This window comes from Bos indicus x Bos taurus, chromosome 8 (genome assembly GCF_003369695.1).
Source record: "Bos indicus x Bos taurus breed Angus x Brahman F1 hybrid chromosome 8, Bos_hybrid_MaternalHap_v2.0, whole genome shotgun sequence".
Classification (NCBI taxonomy): domain Eukaryota; kingdom Metazoa; phylum Chordata; class Mammalia; order Artiodactyla; family Bovidae; genus Bos; species Bos indicus x Bos taurus.
In genome coordinates, this window is record NC_040083.1 from 84,632,943 (window position 1) to 84,654,722 (window position 21,780).

Genomic DNA, 21,780 nt, shown 5'->3' on the forward strand with positions numbered 1-21,780 from the left:
TGCCTCCTTTCCCTGTGAGTGTGTGCTCCCCACTCTCCTGACAATGAAATGTTTGCTCCAGCGGAGATCTGTACTAGAGCAAGAGGATCTGAGTGGTACCTGGTATAGGCCAGTGTGTGTGCTTGTACTGTGCCTACACACCATTCAGAGCGCCAGTCTGTCCTGATCTGCCGCTTCTGTGAACACCAGTAATGGCTGTCCCACCCCAGCCCCGACCAGATGCAGAGCTGGGTAAGAGCCTGCTCTGTCTCCCACAGATGCACACTATCCTCCACCATAGCAGCCTTTGACCTAGTGGGAAGCCGTGCTGAAGCTCATGGTGCTGGAGTGCGTGCTCAGTGTGGTCTAGGGCATGCCTTGAATCAGTTGCAGGAGACTGACCAGAGTCCCAGGCACTTTCAGTCTGCTTCCTCTGTTTTGCTCCTAGGAGTAAACAAAGAGTATTCACACTCTTCACGAGCAAATTCTAGGTTTCCTACAGCCCTCCTGTTAGTCCCACTAGTTTTCAAATCAACCAAGGGGACTCATCTTCTCGGTGTCAGACCCCAGGATGGGATGTCTAATGTGTGGTTCTTACCACTCACTCCTCAGGGAGGATCTCCAAGCCCATGTAATCCCCCTTTACCTCTGTGTCCCCTTCTAGGGCCATCAGTTCTGACCTGATCACTTTCTACCTGATTCAGTGTGGATCTTTACAGCCTTGATTGTACAAAAGGCTTCCTGCCAGTCTTCAGTTTGATTTTAGTGAGAATTGTTCCACCTGTGATGTATTTTTGATGTGTTCACAGAGGGTGATGAACCTGTTGTCTTTCTACTCCTTCATCTTGATCTCCTCTCTCTGGTCCGAGCTTCTGATCTTACAGAGCATGGTGTCTGGCTCATCAGAAGTTACTGTCCTCTCCAGGGCAGGGGAATGTGTACTGCTTGCTACTTAAGACTTTATAATTTCATTTTACAGTTTTGTGGAATGGGCCAGTGCAAGGGTCATAAAAGCTGTTTTTATGGAGCTCGCCTGGCACATGGGGGCATGGAAAGACAGTCGACAGACAGGGATAGGTTATGCCCAATGGCTAAGTGCTACAGAAAAATCAGAAGGAAGATGGGATGTGCTAGTGCGGCTGAATGGGACACTTCTGGAACACAACCTGAGGTGGGAAGCAGGGTCACAGGAAGATATGTGCAAGGAGCCTCGGGCTGGAGCTAACACATGCATGAAGTTGGCATGTTGGAGAAAAGGAGAAGAGGACTGGTATATAGAGCACTACCAGCCCAAAGAAGGCATCTTTTTAGCTAGCAAAGTGCCAGGTGAATAGGACCAGAATAGGTTAGTATAGAGGCATTTTTCCTATTTGTTCTAGATTCAGCACCCTCTAAAGACCAGCTATCCTCCAAGGAGAAACCCAGCTTCTCAACTGATCTGCAGCTTCTGAGCCAAGCAGGCCCCAGGGACCTTCCTGGTGGTGCACCAGCCCCTTTGGTGCCATCATCCCCTCCCGTGACTGCTCTGTCCCAAGACATGGCCCCACCAGCTGCCAGTCCTAAGCTGGAGCCAGCAACGGGGCCTGCCATGCAGGCAGGGGGACCAGGAACCCCTCAGGGGCCAGCCAGTGAGCATAAGACTCCCTGGCCATTAATGGAAACTCTTGATGCTCAGCTTGCTGCACAGTCCCCTGGCATGGGCCGAGGGCCTTGTGCCCCACCTTTGGAGGCCCCCCTTCACCCCATGGGTCTGGGGGATCCTGCCTTAGCCAGAGAGCCCATCACCAAGGGGGAGCCCCTGTCAGCTTTGGCCCCCACATCTGGTGCCCCTGGCGGGGCCTCTCAGCCCACTGTGAGCCAGCCCCTTCCCCCACTCCCCACTGTGGTGGGAGCAATCAGTCTGGCCACTCCCCAGCTCCCCAGTCCCCCGCTGGCACCCACTGCCCCACCTCAGCCGCCTTCAACCTTGGAGTCAGATGGAGAAGGGCCGCCCCCAAGGGTGGGCTTTGTGGACAGCACCATCAAGAGCCTGGACGAGAAGCTGAGGACTCTGCTCTACCAGGAGCACGTGCCCACCTCCTCAGCCTCCGCCGGGACCCCTGTAGAGGCAGGTGACCGAGACTTCACCCTGGAACCCCCAAGAGGGGATGAGCCCCGTACAGAGGCCTCCGGGGGCAGTCTGGGCCTGCTGCCCCAACCTGCGGTGAGTACTGCCCAAGGCACTGTCTCCAGGCAATTCATGTCTGACCCACCCACGCGTGTTTTGCTCAAGTTGCCTAGGGAGGAGGAATCCATCCTTTGAACTGGAGGGGAGGATTTGCAGTTTTGCTACAGAGATGTTAGCAAGTAAGGCTCATAGCTCTTTCTTTGTGTTTCTTTCTTCAGTTGGAAAAGTCAGAAGTGGCCCCTGGATTAGAGGTCACACTGGAGCAGTCCGTGTCCTTGTCAGTGACAGGTAACAAGCCATAGGTGTTACCAGCCTTCCTTACTTTGAAACATTCTGCTTCTCTACCCTTCATCCCCACAGCATCCTGAGTGGGACCCAGATGTGGCAGAAGCAGTTCTAGCACAAACCATGTGTTCACACTCCAAGAGAAGGCCCTCTGTGGAAATGGGTGAAAGCCCTATTGACTGGGCATTAGGATCTTAACAGGGCCTGTCTGGCTCCCCAGTGCTCTCAGTATATTCTGGTGGATACCCCTAGCTCCTATTTCTATAGGAGGTTATAAGGTGACTGTGGTTATTTTGGACAGAATGCAGGGCTGGGGCTGGGGAGTTCCAGCAGGTCTGTGGAAGCTGCCAGGCTAGAGCCATCTGTGAAATTCTGAAACAGGATTTCTTCTGTGGTTCCTGAGTATTGTGCATCTCTGCAGGAATTCTTGCTGTAGTTCTCATTTCACTACCTGAACACATATGTTTTAGCACAAGGGAGTTGGTCTGATCTAAGGTGTTGGTTCTTTCTTGGCCTGGAATTTCTTGGGAGATGGGCAAGATAAGGATCCAGCTGACCTTGTAATGGGACCATGGGTGTGTATCAGTGGCAAGAATAGTCCTCCCAGATCACAGAACAAGGGGCGTGGACCGTTGGATTCTGTGGCTGGACCCCAGGACACTGCATTCTTATAGATGCCACACTTTAGAGGGGTGGGGCTTCTGGGATTGGAGTCAGAAGCCGTAACATATGATGTTTACCTGGGGAAGATAAGGATCATGGGATGAAGCAGGTGTGGGCTGGGCAAGGGAGAAGGTGAGAGATTGTACCTGAGTGCCCTCTCCATCTCCTTCTGCCTTCTTTCTGTGAGTTGTGTACCATGGGCAGCTGCCTTCTGCAGCATCAGTGCCTTCAAGTGCCGGAGCCTTCCAGAGTATGAAACTGACAGGGAAACTCTAAGAGATAGATTCTAGTTTGGAAAAAGTCAATTTTTCAGAGCTGATCAGAAATAGAGTGCAGTTGGTAATGAGCCTCCTGTCCCCAGAGGTGTGCAAAGCAAGACTGGATGATCTTCACCATAGTCGTGTAGGGAGGAGTATTGTGTGTTGCCTAGAGTTGGGGTTGCATGACAGATGAATCTGGGTCTTTTCAGGAATCTGTGTGGGGGCAGCCCCCCAGCCTGGCTGGAGGCTCTTTCAGCCCCTGTCATGCCTCTCCCAATCCCCTGCACACGGCAGCATGTCAGTTCAGCTCAGGCTCACACACAGCTCTGGTTTTCTTTGCTATGTGCAGGTCCCAACTCAGGCCAGGCTTCCACACATCAGCTCCTTCTGCTTCTGTTGTTTACTCTTCACAGCAACCCGGGAAGGCTGGTCAAATGTCTCATCTGTAGATGGGGAAATGAGACAGTCTCAGATGATAGGGACCTTCCACAGACTTTGGAGCAGCAGGATTAGGAGTCACCCTGATTGTTCTGATCTTCCTGGACCTCGTAAGACCCTTTTATCATCAGAACATGTCAGGGAGAGAGAAGGCGATGCTGTCAGGTGAGACAGGGCACATCAGGGGTATAGAGAGGACAGGTAAGGCAGGCGATGGTCATCAGGTGCGTGGAAGGCCTGGCTGTGCCTGGGGGTCTGGAGCAGGGGTCTTCAGGGATCTGAGTAGGATTGGGCTGATGTCCCCCCCCTTTTCTGAATCACAGGGCATCTCCTGTGAAGTGATGGGGTTAGGATGTCAGTAGTTTCTGTTTTCCAGCTGCACACGCCGCTTCTCACTGCCACTCCCTTTCTCTTCTGGATGGCTGCTTTTGGGTCATTCCTGCCTTTGTTCTCTGCACCAGCCTGAGTAACGGTTTTAACGTTCCTACAGCTGAATCATCTTTGAGCCACACGCTTGGCCGTGAGGGAGCACAAGTGGCCTCAGATTCGCGCACAGCACCCCGTGCCCCCCAGGTAAGAAGTTTTCTCCAGTGAGATGCTCAGTGGGTTGGCGGGCTTGCTCTCTGATGGTGTTTGCGTGGAATCTTTTCCTTTCCACTGTTTCCCAAGGATGTCCCTGCTTCTGCCATCCCTGCCCATCTGGAGCCCACAGACCGGACCAGCAGGGTCCCTGGGGAAACCTTGGCTGAGTCCATGCAGAGCTGCCTGGGGATGTTGATTGAGGGTGGCCAGGACAGCCAACCCCAGCCACACAGCACTCTGGTATCAGGATCCCCTCTGAAGTGGCCAGGGCAGCAGGATGGCAGCTCGCCAGCCAAAACCGTGGGCCGGTTCTCAGTGGTCAGCACCCAGGATGAGTGGACTCTGGCCTCCCCCAATAGCCTGCGGTACTCAGCCCCACCTGACGTTTACCTGGACGAGGCTCCCTGCAGCCCAGACATGAAGCTGGCTGTGCGGCGGGCACAGACGGCCTCCTCCATCGAGGTCGGCATGGAAGAGCCTTTGTCCAGTGACTCTGGGGATGAGTCCCCTCGCAGGAGGCCTTCTGTGCAGAAGCATGCCTCCCTGCCCAGCAGCAGTGGTGGTGTGGCCAGTGACTTTGTGAAGAAGGCCGCTGCCTTCCTGCAGAGGTCCTCTCGGGCTGGCTCCCCATGCCTGGAGACACCCAGCAGGATGGGTGTGAAGGTCCCCACCATCAGCGTGACCTCCTTCCACTCCCAGTCATCCTACATCAGCAGTGACAACGACTCAGAGATTGAGGATGCTGATATCAGGAAAGAGCTGCAGAGTCTTCGGGAGAAGTAGGTTCTGTGGAACAGGTCAGGTCTGGGCTATGGTGTCAGGGGAAGTGTCCGGGAGCCGAAGTCCACGTCCTGCCAAGTGTGCTTTGAGCTGCTTGGGCTGGGTGACAGGGCAGAGGCAGTGTCCCTGCCGTCAGATCTGGTCCCTGGTCTCTGGGGCCCACACCTCCCCTCCTCCTTCAGTCTCACACATAGGCCTTGATCGCGCTTGCTCTCTCCCCCTGCAAGTTTACCTGCTCCTGCTGTGGTCAGGGTCACTGAGATACAGCTAAGCCATGAAGTCTCCTTCAGGACAAGAGGGCCCCACACTTTAGTGACTAAGGTCGGGAGAGGCTGGAATCCTTGGGAAGGAGTGGCTGTGGGCTCTTGGAGGGGACCCAGAAATGGAGACATGGGCCGGAGAAGCCCGTGCTCTCTTCTACTCTTGGCTGTGCAGAGAGGGCCCTAGCCTTAGCTGCATGCTCCCTGAGGAAGGCCAACTGGGACCACCCAGCCCTTTCCTAGACTTTTCTAGAAACTGCCCTTGCCCACAGCCAGTGATTCCACCCAAGTCTTAACAGCAGCTTCCCACCCATGTGACCTGGCGTCTTGGCTCTATTCTCAGGAATACTGTTGCCTGTGGGGTCAGCCTTCGCTGCAGGCTCTCCTGGGCACAGCTGGAGCCCCAGGGCCCTGGCTAACATTTTCTGTAGACTCGCTTGTACAGGCTTCCTCTCCTCTGAGAGGCCTCTTGTGCTGTGTTCCCTCACATGGAGGAAGTAACACTTCTTTGCCTGATAAGCTAAGGCAGCCTTCCAGTTCTGAGCCCTGATTATTTGTCTCTTCACCCATGTTTATGAGTAGGGTTTGTATTGTAAGCATAAACGTGAGAAGCTGTTCATATCCTCCCCCCGTCCACCCCACCCCCCCCCCCAAAAAAAACAGCAATGTTACAAGTCTGGATATATTGAAAAACTTGAATGTTTTAGGCTGGTCTCCATGCAGTTCTGTTGTTGGGTGAGTTGATGCCAGAGGTCTCAGTGATACTCCCATTTGGCTTAGGTGTAAACAGAAGGTGACATTTAAATGCCCTTATGTCCCCTGCACATGCCCTGTCTGCCCAGCCTACCCTGCAGGCTCTACTCCTCATACCCATCCTACCAGTCCTGGGCTCTCCTGGAGGGGCCTCATGTTGGAAATGACCAGAATGCCCACCTGGCTTCCCTCTTCCTTTCCCTCCTACAGGCATCTGAAGGAGATCTCAGAGCTACAAAGTCAGCAGAAACAGGAGATTGAGGCCCTGTACCGCCGCCTAGGCAAGCCGCTACCCCCCAACTTAGGCCTCTTCCACACGGCCCCACCCATTGGCCGCCGGAGAAAGACCAGCAAGAGCAAGCTGAAGGCGGGGAAGTTGCTGAGCCCCCTGGTGCAGCAGCTCAAAGTCGTGGCCTCCAGCACAGGTTGGCCCAGGGCCCTCCTAGCCACCCTCAGACGTGGGAGCTGGGCAGATGGGAGGCAGGCACTAGGCCTTGGAAGAGCACTTCCTGAATCTCCTTTTATTGGAGCAAGGAAGTGTCTTCAGGCCCGAGAGAGCCAAGGCCTCCATCCCTCCTGCCAGGAGGGAAGAACCGGAGTCCCAGCTGCCTGTGGGTTGCAGTGTGCTCCTCCCTGCAGAGTGCTGCCCGGGCTGGGGCCTGCTTCCTGTGATCCCGTTTCTCAGATGTATGTCAGCCCCTGACAGTGGGGGTTGAGAGCTGCCTTGGGGGAGGGAGAGGATGATAGGGACCCTCCTTGCTCCCCAGCCTTTAACCACAATGCCCAGGCACTAAGAGTACACACCGCAAGCCCCCACAACTCTGGGGTGGGGACCCAGTGAGCTGAAAGCCCCAAATGCATCAGGTGGGAAGCCAGCAGTGAGCTGACCTTAAGCCTTCCCTCTCCATGTTGCAGGTAACCTGCAGGATACACACCCAAGAATTTCTAGGATTACCCAAAATTACATGAATTCCGTATCAATTCCTAACTAACACGAGACTTCAGAGAGTGAGGAAATCCACAGGTCCCCTTTGAGCCCACGTGTACATCTGCAGATGGGCCGTGGTCCTTTCACAGCATTTGCACAACGTAGGTTAGCACCAGTGGAAACAGTGGTCATTTTCTTCGATCTTCCTGGCAACTGCACATGGGTGATCCAGCAGAGTACCCATTGCCTGTAGGGACTCAGCTTCCCCAAGGTCACCCAGCAAAGAGCAGGGAGGATAGACATGGCCTGAGCTGGCTGGTCTGTCCTGTGGTGCCTCATCGTGCCTGTCACCCCTTCTCCCCCCAACCCAGGTCACTTGTCAGACTGCAGCAGAGCCCCTCCTGCTAAGGACCCTGCCCAAGCTGGGGCAGGGCCCACAGCAGCTTCAGACCCATGTGGGAAGGCAGTTCAGACTCAGCAGCCTTGCTCCGTGCGGGCCTCCCTGTCTGCAGACATCTGCTCCGGCTTGGCCAGTGATGGAGGCGGAGCGCACGGCCCAGGTGATTCCCAGCTCGCCCGTCTCCGAGCATGTGCTAGCCTCATAGGGCCCGTGTGGCATAGAGGGGACGTGAGCTGCGGCCAAGGCTGCCGACAGCCTCTTAAGGAAAAAGAAACGTTAGATGTAGATTTTGAATGAGAAAAGTGGATGGCCTGCCCATCATCAAGTCTTGCTGTAAGCAGCTCAGAGGGAGGTGTGCTTTGCAAGAGCCGGCCTGGGGAAGGCGCCAGGACCACTGAGAGGTCAGATGTGGCATCTGCTGTGTGCTCTGCGCCGGTTCCCAGGCACTGGCCCACCCCCACCCTCCCCCACTCCCCACTAAACATGGGTCCTTCCGTCAGGAGGGCCAGTTGGGGGGACGAGGGCACAGCTCTCGAGCTGGGAGATTGGCCTTGAGGAGGAAATGCTCGTCACCGCTGCCGTGGATGCAGCAGCTACGCGATGAGGTGCTCCACCCCCACCATCTCTCTCCAGAGAAGTCGTGGTGACCGCTGCCGGTGCCCACCCCCACCCTGCCCCGCACGCTCTCCTGGGGTCCGCTTCTCTTCCGCTCCAACATTGCCTCCTTTCCATTATGTGATCAGTGGCTGTGGTCCTCTGGGCTGGGCTAGGTGGAGCCGTGGATGCTAAGTGAAGAGGCTGATGTGGCTGGTGGTGTGTAGGAGGAATCCCAGAGACTGTACTTGATGCCTGTCTCTTTGTTTTCTTCCCTCTATATTCATTTGCAGGCTGGACGGTTTACCACCCAACGTCTGAGAGAGTGACCTATAAGTCTAGTAGCAAACCTCGCGCTCGATTCCTCAGTGGACCCGTGTCTGTGTCCATCTGTCTGTATTTGTTCTTTTGTATTTTATCACCTCCTGGCCCTTGGTTTCTCCCCTGCCCCTCCCTGTCTTCATTATCTTCCATACATTTTGTAGGACACCTTACCCCACCCCCATTGAAATCATGTACTTGATACAAAAAATGGAACCCCGTCCATGCCCACCCTTCTAGCCCCAGAAAGCGCCAGTGCATGCTCTTGGCTGGCTCATGCCTGGACACCAAAAGCATGTGCAGTGGTCTGCCCACTCCCAGCCCCTGGCGCTCTGCCCCAGGCCCCGGGGTGCTCTGCATTTCTTCTGTCACTTGTTTGTTTAGTGTTTTGGTTTTTTTTTCTTTTTTCTTTTTTTTATGTTGGACGTAGTTTTATTTCTGTTGCAATCGTGGCAGATTTACACGTCTGCTGTCCCCAGTTCCAGCGACAACAAAAAGACAACCCCGGCCTTCTCTAGACGCATGGTGTGTTTCACACGTGTCTGGACTCTGAAGACATGCATGTAGCGAGCCGAGACAGTTCTAGAAGGTCACTGGAGGGTGTAACTTCTGTACAAGGGCCGTATCACAACATCCAGTACTGTTAACCCACTGCCCCACTCCCTGCATGTGGAAATGCTGAGAGAACGTGCTCCAGCTAGGATGCCCCAGCCCCCTCCATTCTTGTCACGTCAGGAATCTCTGACCCTGAGAGACATGATTCCAGGCCTCCTGCTGTGCCTGTGTGTGGGCCCGGCCCCTCCTGGCCTTCTCTCTAGCTGGAACACTTTACTTGGTGTATTTCCCTCTCATCTCACCGACCTCAGAGATGAAGTCAATTATTCAGTTCCCCAAAGCTCTGCTAAATCAAAACTCAAGTCCCAGTCATCATCTGCCTCCCTGGAACACACTGCTAGCACCCAGGGACTCCATGTCCAGGAATGGCACATCTGCTCAGGCTGTCCAAAACCGTTTTCATCCCTCAGGCCAATTGGCCAATGATTCAGAAGCTGTGAGGTTTTCAGGTTTTTGTTTTTCAACAGAAGTGTTAAGCTTTTTACCCATTGGATTGTACATGCTGGTTTAGGGCCTCTGGCTTTTGCTGGTACAATAAAGATACATTGTGTTTGTTGGGATCTGAGGCCACATCCATGGCAGGCATCCATCAGAGTTCAGTGTCCATCCCCATCAGAGTGACTTTGGCACCCTCCCCGGGAGGGACAGGTCAGAGGCATAAGACTGTGTAGAAATGCTCGGGAACTGCCCAGTGCTCCTTGTCTACTAATAGCACCCCCACCTTCCCCCGTTTCTGCTCAGGTGTCTGGGTCTGCAGGTTAGTTGCCAAGTTGGGTAGGGGGCTGGGAGGCCTGCATGCATCCTGGCTCCCTGCTCACCTCACACATCACCCATTAATCCTCTTTCTTCTGCCTGTGTGTGCCTGGCTCTCGCCTGGGAAGCTGTGGTGAGGGCACCTGCACCTCTAGGCATCTCCAGGCATCTCCTAGTCGGACAAGTGTGTGTATCACTGCTTGAGGGTGGCCAGCCAGGTGTGGGAAGCAGAGTAGAGCAGGGCGTTTGGGGTAAAAATGTGAGTGAAGAGTACCATGTGCCCCTGAGGTCATTGCCAGGCTACCTTTCTACTCAGGTGGTTCTACTTTTTTTAAGGGTTTTCATTTATATCATTATTAATTATTGTTTCAAGATAAAAAAAATTGAGGATCAATAGGGACAAAGAATCAGGATCAGATAGAATTCTTCACTTTACCACTTTCAGTTTTTAAGGGATGAGAATATGTCTTCCCCTAACCACACTACTTGTGTGTGTGGCTAGGAAGAAAGAAATGTGTGTGACAAGGCTTGGTGGCAAACAGGGAGCTGGCCTACGTAGATTAATTTTAGGTGGTGGTACATGCTGGCCTATAAGGCTTTATTTCCTCTGATGCTATGAATCCAGTAATTCTGCCTGTTTTCACACAGTGGCCCTTTTAGGCATACCATGGCTAAGCTCGGAGAAGGCAATGGCACCCCACTCCAGTACTCTTGCCTGGAAAATCCCATGGACAGAGGAGCCTGGTAGGCTGCAGTCCATGGGGTCGCAAAGAGTCGGACACGACTGAGCAACTTCTCTTTCACTTTTCACTTTTTCATGCATTGGAGAAGGAAATGGCAACCCACTCCAGTGTTCTTGCCTGGAGAATCCCAGGGACAGGGAAGCCTGGTGGGCTGCCGTCTATGGGGTCGCACAGTCGGACATGACTAAAGCGACTTAGCAGGAGCAGCAGCATGGCTGAGCTCCTAGTCTTTGGGCCACATCGTGGCCCCCACATGCTCTGAGGTTGCTGGTCAGGAGGGTGTACTGTGGGTTCCTGCCCTGGACCCGCTCACTGCAGCCTCCAGCTGAGCCTGTGCCCCTGCCACTGCCACTCTTAACGGGGTGGGATTCCCCAGGACTCCCCATCCTGTCCCACGTGCGCTGGCATTTGCTGAGCCCTGTAGGGGGTTCTCTTGGACCTGTAGTCTGCCGGTTTCTGGGTGACCACAGAGCTTTGTGCTCTGAGAAGAGGCTGAACACATGCCTCAGTGAGAGATCAGAGGGAAATATTTAGGGCTGGCTTCAGCCCCTGAAGGCTGAGAGGCAGGGGGACTTTGGGTTGGCTGCAAGGGCAGAGGGAGCTTGAGCTTGGGTGCTGAAGGCCATGGCTCTGCGGTTGCCGGGGGCAACTGGTCCAGCCCAGAGCAGGAGGTAAAGCCAAGAGAAGGTTTTCAGTTTGTACAGGAGACAGGACTCTAGGAAAATAAAACCTGTGTTAAGCTTTGAAGTACACAAAGAAGGTCCCAGCTTCCATGAAGCGTGAAGATAAGAGGGGTTGGAGATGGGTGGGAGCACCTGGGGTGGAGCTGCAGGCAGCTTCAGGAGGTGGGGAGGTAACTTGAGGTGGTGAAGCAGCCATGCCCAGGATAGAGAGCCAGGGGAGGGTGAAGCCTGGGTGCTGCCGTAGGGTGGGCACCAGAACAGGCCAGCCCTCAGAGCCGTAGGCGTGCTGGCACTCAGGGAAGGGCAGACTTGGGAGTGAGGCTCTGGGCACAGAGCCCTCCTTGCAGCCAGTGGAGGCTTCAAGGAAGCTTGGAGTCAGGGGTGTGAGGCCATGTTCAGAAAGTGGTTGTGTCCTGTTAGTCAGAAGCTGTGGTCAGACCCATTGATCCTCCCTGCCCGCCCCCCCCACCCCGCTCCCGCTCTTCATCAGAACAGAGACGGGCGAGGGCCAAGCCTTTCTTTGTGCACACGAACAGTGAGGTCTGCTGTGCTTTTCTCATGTCCATCAGCAGCAGGCCGGATGTCATCCACGCTGTAGCCAGTTTATCTCTGGGACCGCTAGGTGCTGCAGTGCAGCCCCCCAGGTTCTTCCCTCACCTGGGACTATTCTCGCCCCTCCCTGTGGGGACTCACGAAGCCCCAGCCTACACTACGGGCATTCAGGATGAACTGTCCTAAGGGTAGGCCCTGTGCCACTCGGGCCTACCGAGTGGAATGAAGTTCAGGGTGGAGTCACCCTAGGGTAGAGCTGAGACACACCCTTCCTCCCTGCTCATGCTTCCCAGAAAAGTTTCAGCTCCGTGCTCGGATCTAGGTGGCTTGCTCCAGAGACCCCAGGATGATGTTTTGTCTCTGTGTCTTGTGTGTCTCCTGTGCCGGAAGAGAGCACGTGATGCCGCTCTCAGGTGCAGGGCTGACCGGCGGACTCGCCTCTTGACATGAGGGGAGCGGGGAGGCCCCTGGCTGGTCTGCACTGAGGCTGTTGTCCCCAGTTCCTTGTGAACTTCGTTAGTGTTTGAAGCTTGATAAACTGCAGGTGTGATAGTGGCTGCAGGGCCTGGCCCGGGCAGATGTGATAGTGGCTGCCCTGGCCCGCCTCTTGAGCAGTTTGCCTGCATCGTGTATCCTGGGATTTGAGGTGTCCTTCTGGCACTCCAAGGGTCTAAACAGCGTTGGGTGCCTGACAGGGCTGGCCATCCATACCTGGAGCCGCCTCTGTTTCCATGCCAAAGTGAATGTAGGGGCAAGTGGGGTGGGGGGCCTCATTGCATGCAGGCCTGGGCGATGCCTGAGACTCCTGGCCTGGCTGTGGGGGATCCTGCAGACACGAGCTGCACCAGGATGAGATGTTCGGTCATCCAGCGTGTTGCTCCTTTGCAGTCTGGGAAGAACAGTTTTCTCAGTAGCTGGGAGAGGCTGCCAAGCCCCAGATCCCTAGCATCTGCCCATGTGGAGGCTTCTCGGAGTATTTCTGGGGTTGCTAAGCTGGCTTTTGCCAAGCCTTGGCTAAGGATGGAAGTGCTATGGGGAGGACTCTCTCTTCATGGGAAACCAGGGGGTGGGGCTGGTGAAAACCATTATTCCCCATGTGCGCCTGATGTTGGCTTCCCATAGGCCTGTGTGGGTCCCATGTAGGTATCCTGTGGGCCGCAGGTGGGCCCCTGGTGTGTCCCATGTGGGCCCTTTGTGGGTTCTGTGCAGGCCTGCTGCCCTTGCATTGCTCCCTTGTAGCTTGATGTTCCTTGCAGCTGCCTTGTTCCTTCCTGCTCTGTAGGCAGGAACTCGATGTATATACTAGCACAGTGTGGGTTCAGCAGGGCTGGGTAGGGACTTGTTCATCAGAGGCTGTCTGCATGGTGTGTGTTTAGAACAGGACTCAGGACAGGGAACAGACACAGGGGACGAGATTCAGGGGGCCACTTGAGGATGGACAGGGCTCTGGCGTGAGTGTGGACTGGTTAGCCACATGATGCCTGCTCAGCTGTGGTTTTGTAGAGCCAGACAGTGTGACCTGTGTGGAGGGATACAAATCTGGTTTATTTGTATTAAAGATCCACCCTAAGGGCTCGGAGCTGACCAGGCTGTGGTCACCTCAGGGCTCGTGCTCAGCCAGGGCATGGACGGCCAGGAGCTATGCTCCATCCCTTAGGCTGTGTCCAGTGGGGGTGTGGGTTGGTATTGCTTTCTGGCTCTGAGCACGGTGTCCTGGTGTCTGATGGCTTTGACCCTGCCTGGGTAACCAGAAAGATCGGTCTGGAGCCCTAATTTCAGGCTGATCGCAGGTACAGACTCCCTCTAGCAGGCAGCTTCTATGGCTGGCTCGTGTGTTCTCTTCCCCATGAGGGTGATAGGAGACAGCTCTGGATGCAGAGCTCTAGCAACACTAGGAGCTGCCAGGCAGGCACAGAGCAGCCTTTTGAAAGAACCTGTTATGGTTAGACTGCAGGGACCTGGCAGAGTACTTAGTCCCAGGTCCCAGGGTCGTCTGTAGGGGACTGCTGTGGTTCAGAGGACAGTACAACCCCAGGATCTTGACTAGGAAATCTGTGTTCACATGCACAGTCACAGAGCCCAGGACCCTCCTCCCTTTGTACCTTGGAACCCCTAAAGGGCTTTGTGCTTCTAGCTGTGGTCCATCTCAGGACACAGAGCAGCAAAAACTTTTCAGAGTTCCCACTGAGAATCAGTCTGGATTGCTCCTGCCTGGCCCAATTCTGTTTTATTCTCATTACAGACCCCAACTGAATATCACCTCTCTTTTTACCAAGTCAGCCTCAGCGAACACAACAGGATGAACCAAAATAAGTGCAGCTCAGTGTGTGCTAGGTTTCTGAACCAATGAGTACAGCTTTTCCCCAATAAGCCTTTGCCCCTGTCCCCAAGCACAGGAAACAGTGTCTTGCCTTCCGTAGTGAGGGGCTGGGAATGGTGCTGTGGTGGGCACTCTCTTGGGAGACTGGGGGTGTGTAGGGAATCATGCTCCAGGGGAGGGGCCGTGGGCAGGAGCACAAACAGACCCTCCATGCTAGCGTGCCTTGCTGAGTGACCTTGGGAGCACCTGAGCCGTCCTTGCCCATCCCACCTTTGCCTGCTTGGCTGCCTGGAATGCCACAGGGTAAGCCGGGTGTGGCAGCCCCTTTTGGCCAGCTCAACGGCCCTCCAGGTGGGCACTAATTGTCAATGCCAAGCACTAAAGTCACTGCCCATCTGTCTTAGCACAGGTAGCCTCTGGGAGTACAGGGTCTGGGAGCTCTTAGTGATGGTGTGGTAAGGAGGCCTCTCACCCTGCCCCATGGACAGGGAATACCCAATGAGGCAGCCGTGTTACTGAGAATGAGGGTCAGCTTCCCTCCAGCCTCTGTAGACAGGGCTCCTCATATTTCCACCTCCACGCTCACCACTGGCCTGTTCAGGGCAGCCCAAGATCTGGGATTGGCCTCAAATCTGCAAAACAATGTATCTTTTTGCACTTGGAAAACTGCCCATGAGCCTTATGCCAGGCAGGGCCAGGCTGTGCTCCATTGAGAGCTCTCCTGGCTGACTTTTAATGGGCATCCTGCCTCAACCAGCAGGACTCCCCAAAACCTTACATTTGAAAGCCAAGCAGTGTGCTTTGCTTTTTTTTTTTTTTTTAATTTTTTTTCTTTCTTTCTTTATCTCTCTTTCTCTCTTTTTCTTTTTTTTCTTTTTTTGGAATATGCTTCTAGAGACACACACACTTCTACCTGAAGCTTGGGGCTTGGCCCTGCACCTCCGCCCCTCGGCGAAGCTCGTGTGAACCTCCACACTGACTTGGGGGCCTCCCAGTTAGCCCAGGAGGCTGGTCCCTTCTTTCTGAACTGCTGGCCTTTGCTCCTCCTCGCACACTGATGACTTTTGCTTAGAGTGTGGTGGCTTGTCCCCCTCGTGTGCTGTCCTGCCTAACCCTGTGGTCTTGTGTCATTTCTTTTTCCCTTGCAGGGTCTGCCTTGAAGCGTCTCTGTCTAGGCAAAGAGCACAGCAGTCGTAATTATCGGGTTTTTTACCCCTTGTCCGCTTCCATCGCATGGGCTTTATTGTGGCTAGTGCGCATCAGGGTTTCCACGGCTGGACCGGGAGCCGAGGGCCCAGCGGGTAGGCGGGTGTGGACCCGCTCTGTGCCCACCCTCCGTGGATGCTGCTGGGCTTCCACCTGGCGAGATAGCTGCCCTTGGCACACTTTCAAGCCTCCGTGGCTCCTAGAGTTTGTGCATTCTCGCCAGTTCACATCTAACTGGCTTTCCTTCTCCGAAACGTCCATGTATTACCAATCATTAATTGGCTCCTTTTCCAAAACCGTAGGAATGAGTATTTCCTTCAAGTGCTAAAGATGAGTGCCCCCCACAGAGGAGAGATGCCGGGACAAAATGGGTATCAGTTTACCTGGGCCGCCCACTGCTCTCATCTCATGCCTCTTGTTTTTTTTAATTTTTAAAATTTTTCTGTTTTTCTTTTTGGGCTGAAATGTTCATGTAGAAATAGCAACATGTGTAAAATCTCATCACTAATGTTTAACTGTTTGTCTGTGCTTTTTCATTGCTAGCCTCTAAAATAAACTACGTTTTGCAATGACTTGTTTGAAGAGATGGTCATTAGGTTATTTATTTAGTGCAGAAAATTTAAAAATTGGCTTATCCAAAATTGCCAACCAGAAATTATGTACTTGGAGGAGGAAAGGGACACAATTTTAAAAAGTTTAAAAGTCCTATTTTGGTCCTTAAAAAAGATCTTTGAGTAAAGCACCCAGGTGTGCTCACTTTTGTCCGGCTTCACCTAAGCCACAGCCCCAGGCCTTCTGTGGGCATCTGGGCCTCCTTCTAAAGGCGTCAGCCCCTTAGTTGGCACCAAGCCTCTGGGTGTTTGTACACCTTATTATTATTACATGCTCTGGTAAGGAGAGGCATGGTTTCTGTGTCTTAAACTCCAGATCACCAAATCATTATCGTTCACGGAAACAGCAGTCCAGCCCACTGCAAGCGTTTTCCCTTTGCTGGAAGGATATTGGCAGCTGCTAAGCATTCTGCCCAAAGTATTGTTGAGTCTCCTCTGAATACTCATGTTAGAACTTAGAGTGCAGAAGCTGGAGGACTTTGCCCTTAGTTTGTGTCCAGCTGTACCGGCAGTTTTCTGAACTCCCTCACACGGAGGTCTGGTGGTTCTGGGCAGTGTGGGCACAGAAGGGATACTGCATAAAGCTGCCAGCAGCTGGGATCCTGTCCCCTGACTGTTGAGATGGGTGATGGCTGCCTGGCAAAGCCCTATAGCCTGAGATCACTCCACTGTGTCTAAAACTGCATGGACCCCCAAATGCAGACCATCTCCTGAAGCAAGGTGTTGCCTGGCTTAAGCAAGACCATTGTTTAAATGACTGCAGCCGCCAGTGGTGCTGGTGGGCGGTGTCACCAACCCTGGCCTGTGTGTGCTCCCCAGGGTCCTCCACCAGCAGCCTGGTCCCGGGCCCTGAGCCGGGCCCCCAACCTGCCCTGCACATCCAGGCGCAGGTGAACAACAGCAACAACAAGAAAGGCACCTTCACGGACGATCTGCACAAGCTGGTGGACGAGTGGACAAGCAAGACAGTCGGGGCCACACCACTAAAGCCGTCACTCAACCAGTTGAAGCAGACGCAGAAATTGCATGACATGGAGGCCACAGCAGGCTGGCCCCTGGCCTCTGGCGAGGCACGGGCTGTAAGTGGGGCATGGTCGGGGGGTGAAGGGGGGTGGATTTGCCCAGAGTCCAGGGGACGGAATGGGAGTGAAGCCATGACTCCAGATCTCAGCGGAGCAGTAGGCCCTGACCCGGTGTTGGGCAGTGCCTAGGTGGGACTGGCCAGCAGCTTGCAGGTATGGCCTTGTCCTGGTGGCCCCACCTTCATTGTCTTCCATCAGAACCCAAGCTGGCAAAGTGGGCGTGGTCTGCATGACGTACCCAGGGGCATACCTCTTGTTGTGTTTTAGCTCAGGTGTGCCCAGAACATGTAGGGCAGAAGTGAGGAGCTGCTGTCTTTGGTTCTGTTGTGTGATTTGTTCCTGGATCAGGACTGCTGACTTAAAAACCTACACTGAAGGAGTATTCCCTCTTTTTCAGTCTCCTGGGGGAGTTTGTGCAAGATTATGTTCTTTCTCCCTGAAATGTTTAGCATAGTTTACTGGTGAAGCCATCTGGGCCAGGAGATTTTATTTTATTCTGTTTGTTTTTTTTTTTTAACTTTTTATTTTATATTGGAATGTGGTTGATTAATAATGTGGTCTTAGTTTCAAGGGTACAGCAAAGTGTTTCAGTTATACATACACATGTATCTGTTCTTTTTTCAAAATTTTTTTCCCATTTAAGTTGTTTCATAATACTGAACAAAGTTTCCTGTGCTACGTTGGTTAGCCATTGTTTGGCGGGGGAGGGGGCCGCGCTTAGTCTTCACTGTGGCCCACAGGCTCTTTGTCGCACACAGGCTTTCCCTGGTTGTGCATGGGGGCGTCTCTCTAGTTGTGGTGTGGGGTTTCTGTTGTTTGGCGCACAGGCTCCCTAGTTGTGGCATGCAGCCTCTAGAGTGTGTGAGCTCAGTAGTTGCAATGTGCAGGCTTAGTGGCCCTGCAGCATGTGGGATCTTCCCCAACCAGGGGTGGAACTCCCATCCCCTGCATTAGAAGGCAGATTCTTAATCACTGGACTACCAGGGAAGTCTCTGTCCATTTTAAATATAGCAGTATGTACATGTCAGTCCCAAACTCCCTCACTGTTCCTTCCCCGCAGTAACTATAAGTTCGTTCAAGTCTGTGAGTTTGTTTCTGCTTTGTAAATAAGTTCATGTGTATCTTTTTTTTTTTTTAAGATTTTGCATAAAGTAGTGATATTTTACAATATTTGTCTTGCTTGGTCTGACTTACTTCATTCAGTATGACAGTCTTTAAGACCATCCATGTTGCTCCAAAAGGCACTATTTCATTCTTTTTAATGGCTAAGTAATGTTCCACTGTATATGGGTATCTCATCTTTATTCATCTGTCCGTGGGCACGTACGTTGCTTCCATGTCTTGCCTATTGTAAACAGTGCTACAATGAACACTGAGCTGGATGTATCCTTTGGGGCCATGTTTTTGTCCATATACATGCCCAGGAGAGGGATTACAGGAGCATATGGTAGCTCTATTTTTAGTTTTTTGAGAAGCCTCCATACGGTTCTCTACAGTGGCTATGAAGTGAAGTGAAAGTCACTCAGTCATGTCTGACTCTTTGTGACCCCATAGACTATACAGTACATGGAATTCTCTAGGCCAGAATACTGGAGTGGGTGGCCTTTCCCCTCTCCAGGGGATCTTCCTAACCCAGGGATTGAAACCCAGGTCTCCCGCATTGCAGTCGGATTCTTTACCAGCTGAACCACAGGGAAGCCCATAGTGGCTGTACCGATTTACATTTCTACCAGCATTCTCTTCACAGTCTCCCCAGCATTTATTGTTTGTAGATTTTTTTGATGATGGCCTTTTATTTTATTTTTTTCAGTGTGGAAAGGTTCAAAAGTTTCAAATGTACAAAAGATTGAAAATTCTTCAGTGAACTCTCAGGTACCCTCTACCTGTGAGCTGTGATTGGCATTTTGCTTGTATGTATTTGTCACATTTCTCTCCATCCCTTGAGGGTAAGGTTTCCATTATGGATTTCATTTCCTTTACAGTTTTAGTACCATTTAGGTTTTCTATTCTTTCTGTTAAATTCTGCTTTTCTAACAATTGGTACATCTCTAAATTTATCTCAGTTTTCCAATTAATTGGCATAAAGTTGCTTATAATATCTTCTCTTCACGGTTTGCAGGATTTGCAGTGATGTCTTGTTTTCATTCCTGATAATGGTGATTTCTCTGAGTTTATAAATTTTATTAGCCTTTTCAAAGAACACATCACTTTGATGATAATTCTTTACTGTAATTTCATTAGTTTCTTCCTTTTATTATTTCTTCTATCTTTGGGTTACTTTTTTCTAGAAAGTTTCTTGAGATATGTAGTGCATTGATTTTGAGCCTTTCTTCTTTTTTAATACAGGTATTCAGGCTATAAAATGCCTTCTACTGATACTAGCTGCATTCCAAAGATTTTGATATATAGCATTTTCTTTAGCCTTCTGTTCAAATATTTTATAGTTTCTATGGTGATTTGAGGTAATATAGTAATTAACTGAGGTAATATAGTTATTAGGGTCTTCTCAGGTGGTAAAGAATACGCGCCTGCCAAGCAGGAGACTCAGGTTCAATCCTGGGTCGGGAAGATCCCCTGGAGAAGGGAATGGCAACCCACTCCAGTATTCTTGCCTGGGAAATCCATGGACAGAAGAGCCTGGCATGCTACAGTCCATGGGATTGCAAAGATTTGGACACAACTGAGCAATATATTTATTAATCTTTTTGTTAGTTTTTTTTTTTTTTTTAGCATAAATGGACTGTGGTAAGAGAACAAATTTCGTGTGTTTTCAGTTCCTTAAAGCTTGCTGGGACTGGATTTTTGACCCAAGTTGTCAGTCTTGGTCCAGCTCCACAGGTGCTTGAGGTCATCCTCTTTGATTCCGTCTCATATCCACACTCCCCGTCTGAACTTCCTCTGTTCCTCTTCTCTAGCACCCTCCTGACAATGCACCTCCATTAAACTCCTCAAATCTATGTTCCATTATTCTGGGACAGAATTGAGAGCTTATAACCTGGCCCCAAGGCCCTGCAGGGTCTGCACCCAAGCCTTGGGCAGGCTAGTCTCTACTTTTCTGTTCAGACTCCACCGCATCAACTCTCTTTGCTGGGCCAGGTCCTGTTGGTCAGCTCTGCTGATTGTGTTCTTCAGATATCTGTGATTCTTAATAAGGTTTTGGTTCTTTTCTTAACTATTCACGACTATCCATTTCTAGAACTTTTTTGTTATCCCAGACAGAAACTACTCAGAAAGTGCTGCACTCAATATGCCAGCAAATTTGGAAAACTCAGCAGTGGCCACAGGACTGGAAAAGGTCAGTTTTCATTCCAATCCCAAAGAAAGGCAATGCCAAAGAATGCTCAAACTACCACCACAATTGCACTCATCTCACATGCTAGTAAAGTAATGCTCAAAATTCTCCAAGCCAGGCTTCAGCAATACGTGAACCGTGAACTTCCTGATGTTCAAGCTGTTTTTAGAAAAGGCAGAGGAACCAGAGATCAAATTGCCAGCGTCCGCTGGATCATGGAAAAAGCAAGAGAGTTCCAGAAAAACATCTATTTCTACTTTATTGACTATGCCAAAGCCTCTGACTGTGTGGATCACAATAAACTGTGGAAAATTCTGAAAGAGATGGGAATACCAGACCACCTGACCTGCCTCTTGAGAAATCTGTATGAAGGTCAGGAAGCAACAGTTAGAACTGGACATGGAACAACAGACTGGTTCCAAATAGGAAAAGGAGTACGTCAAGGCTGTATATTGTCTCCCTGTTTATTTAACTTATATGCAGAGTACATCATGAGAAACACTGGACTGGAAGAAACACAAGCTGGAATCAAGATTGCTGAGAGAAATATCAATAACGTCAGATATGCAGATGACACCACCCTTATGGCAGAAAGTGAAGAGGAACTCAAAAGCCTCTTGATGAAAGTGAAAGAGGAGAGTGAAAAAGTTGGCTTAAAGCTCAACATTCAGAAAACGAAGATCATGGCATCCAGTCCCATCACTTCATGGGAAATAGATGGGGAAACAGTGGAAACAGTGTCAGACTTTATTTTTTTGGGCCCCAAAATCACTGCAGATGGTGACTGCAGCCATGAAATTAAAAGATGCTTACTCCTTGGAAGGAAAGTTATGACCAACCTAGATAGCATATTCAAAAGCAGAGACATTACTTTGCCAACAAAGGTCCATCTAGTCAAGGCTATGGTTTTTCCTGTGGTCATGTATGGATGTGAGAGTTGGACTGTGAAGAAGGCTGAGCGCTGAAGAATTGATGCTTTTGAACTGTGGTGTTGGAGAAGACTCTTGAGAGTCCCTTGGACTGCAAGGAGATCCAACCAGTCCATTCTGAAGGAGACCAGCCCTGGGATTTCTTTGGAGGGAATGATGCTGAAGCTGAAACTCCATTACTTTGGCCACCTCATGTGAAGATTTGACTCATTGGAAAAGACCCTGATGCTGGGAGGGATTAGGGGCAGGAGGAGAACGGGATGACAGAAGATGAGATGGCTGGATGGCATCACTGACTCAATGGACGTGAGTCTCAGTGAACTCTGGGAGTTGGTGATGGACTGGGAGGCCTGGCATGCTGTGATTCATGGGGTCGCAAAGAGTCGGACACAACTGAGCGACTGAACTGAACTGAACTGAAGGAACAACAATCCCTGTTTCTGGTAACTCTGGTTATCCAGCCACTGGTAACTGCTATTCTATTTCTGCTGCTGCTAAGTCGCTTCAGTCGTGTCCGACTCTGTGCAACCCCAGAGACAGCAGCCTACAAGGCTCCCCCGTCCCTGGGATTCTCCAGGCAAGAA

General features: G+C 51.7%; 1 protein-coding gene across 8 annotated transcripts in view; it reads left to right on the top strand.

The window, feature by feature from the left end:
• WNK2 (WNK lysine deficient protein kinase 2) overlaps window positions 1-21,780 on the top strand; it is a 147,033-nt gene that overhangs the window by 106,361 nt on the left and 18,892 nt on the right. For 3 of the 8 annotated variants that reach the window (XM_027550329.1, XM_027550334.1, XM_027550336.1), the window contains 9 exons: window positions 1,359-2,182; window positions 2,365-2,434; window positions 4,283-4,365; window positions 4,462-5,153; window positions 6,378-6,592; window positions 7,467-7,655; window positions 8,383-8,481; window positions 15,225-15,269; window positions 16,713-16,972. In XM_027550329.1, coding sequence (XP_027406130.1) covers window positions 1,359-2,182; window positions 2,365-2,434; window positions 4,283-4,365; window positions 4,462-5,153; window positions 6,378-6,592; window positions 7,467-7,655; window positions 8,383-8,481; window positions 15,225-15,269; window positions 16,713-16,972 — 2,477 coding nt within the window. The remainder of the gene's footprint in view (window positions 1-1,358; window positions 2,183-2,364; window positions 2,435-4,282; window positions 4,366-4,461; window positions 5,154-6,377; window positions 6,593-7,466; window positions 7,656-8,382; window positions 8,482-15,224; window positions 15,270-16,712; window positions 16,973-21,780) is intronic. The other 5 variants (XM_027550330.1, XM_027550331.1, XM_027550332.1 and 2 more) reach the window with 5 other exon arrangements.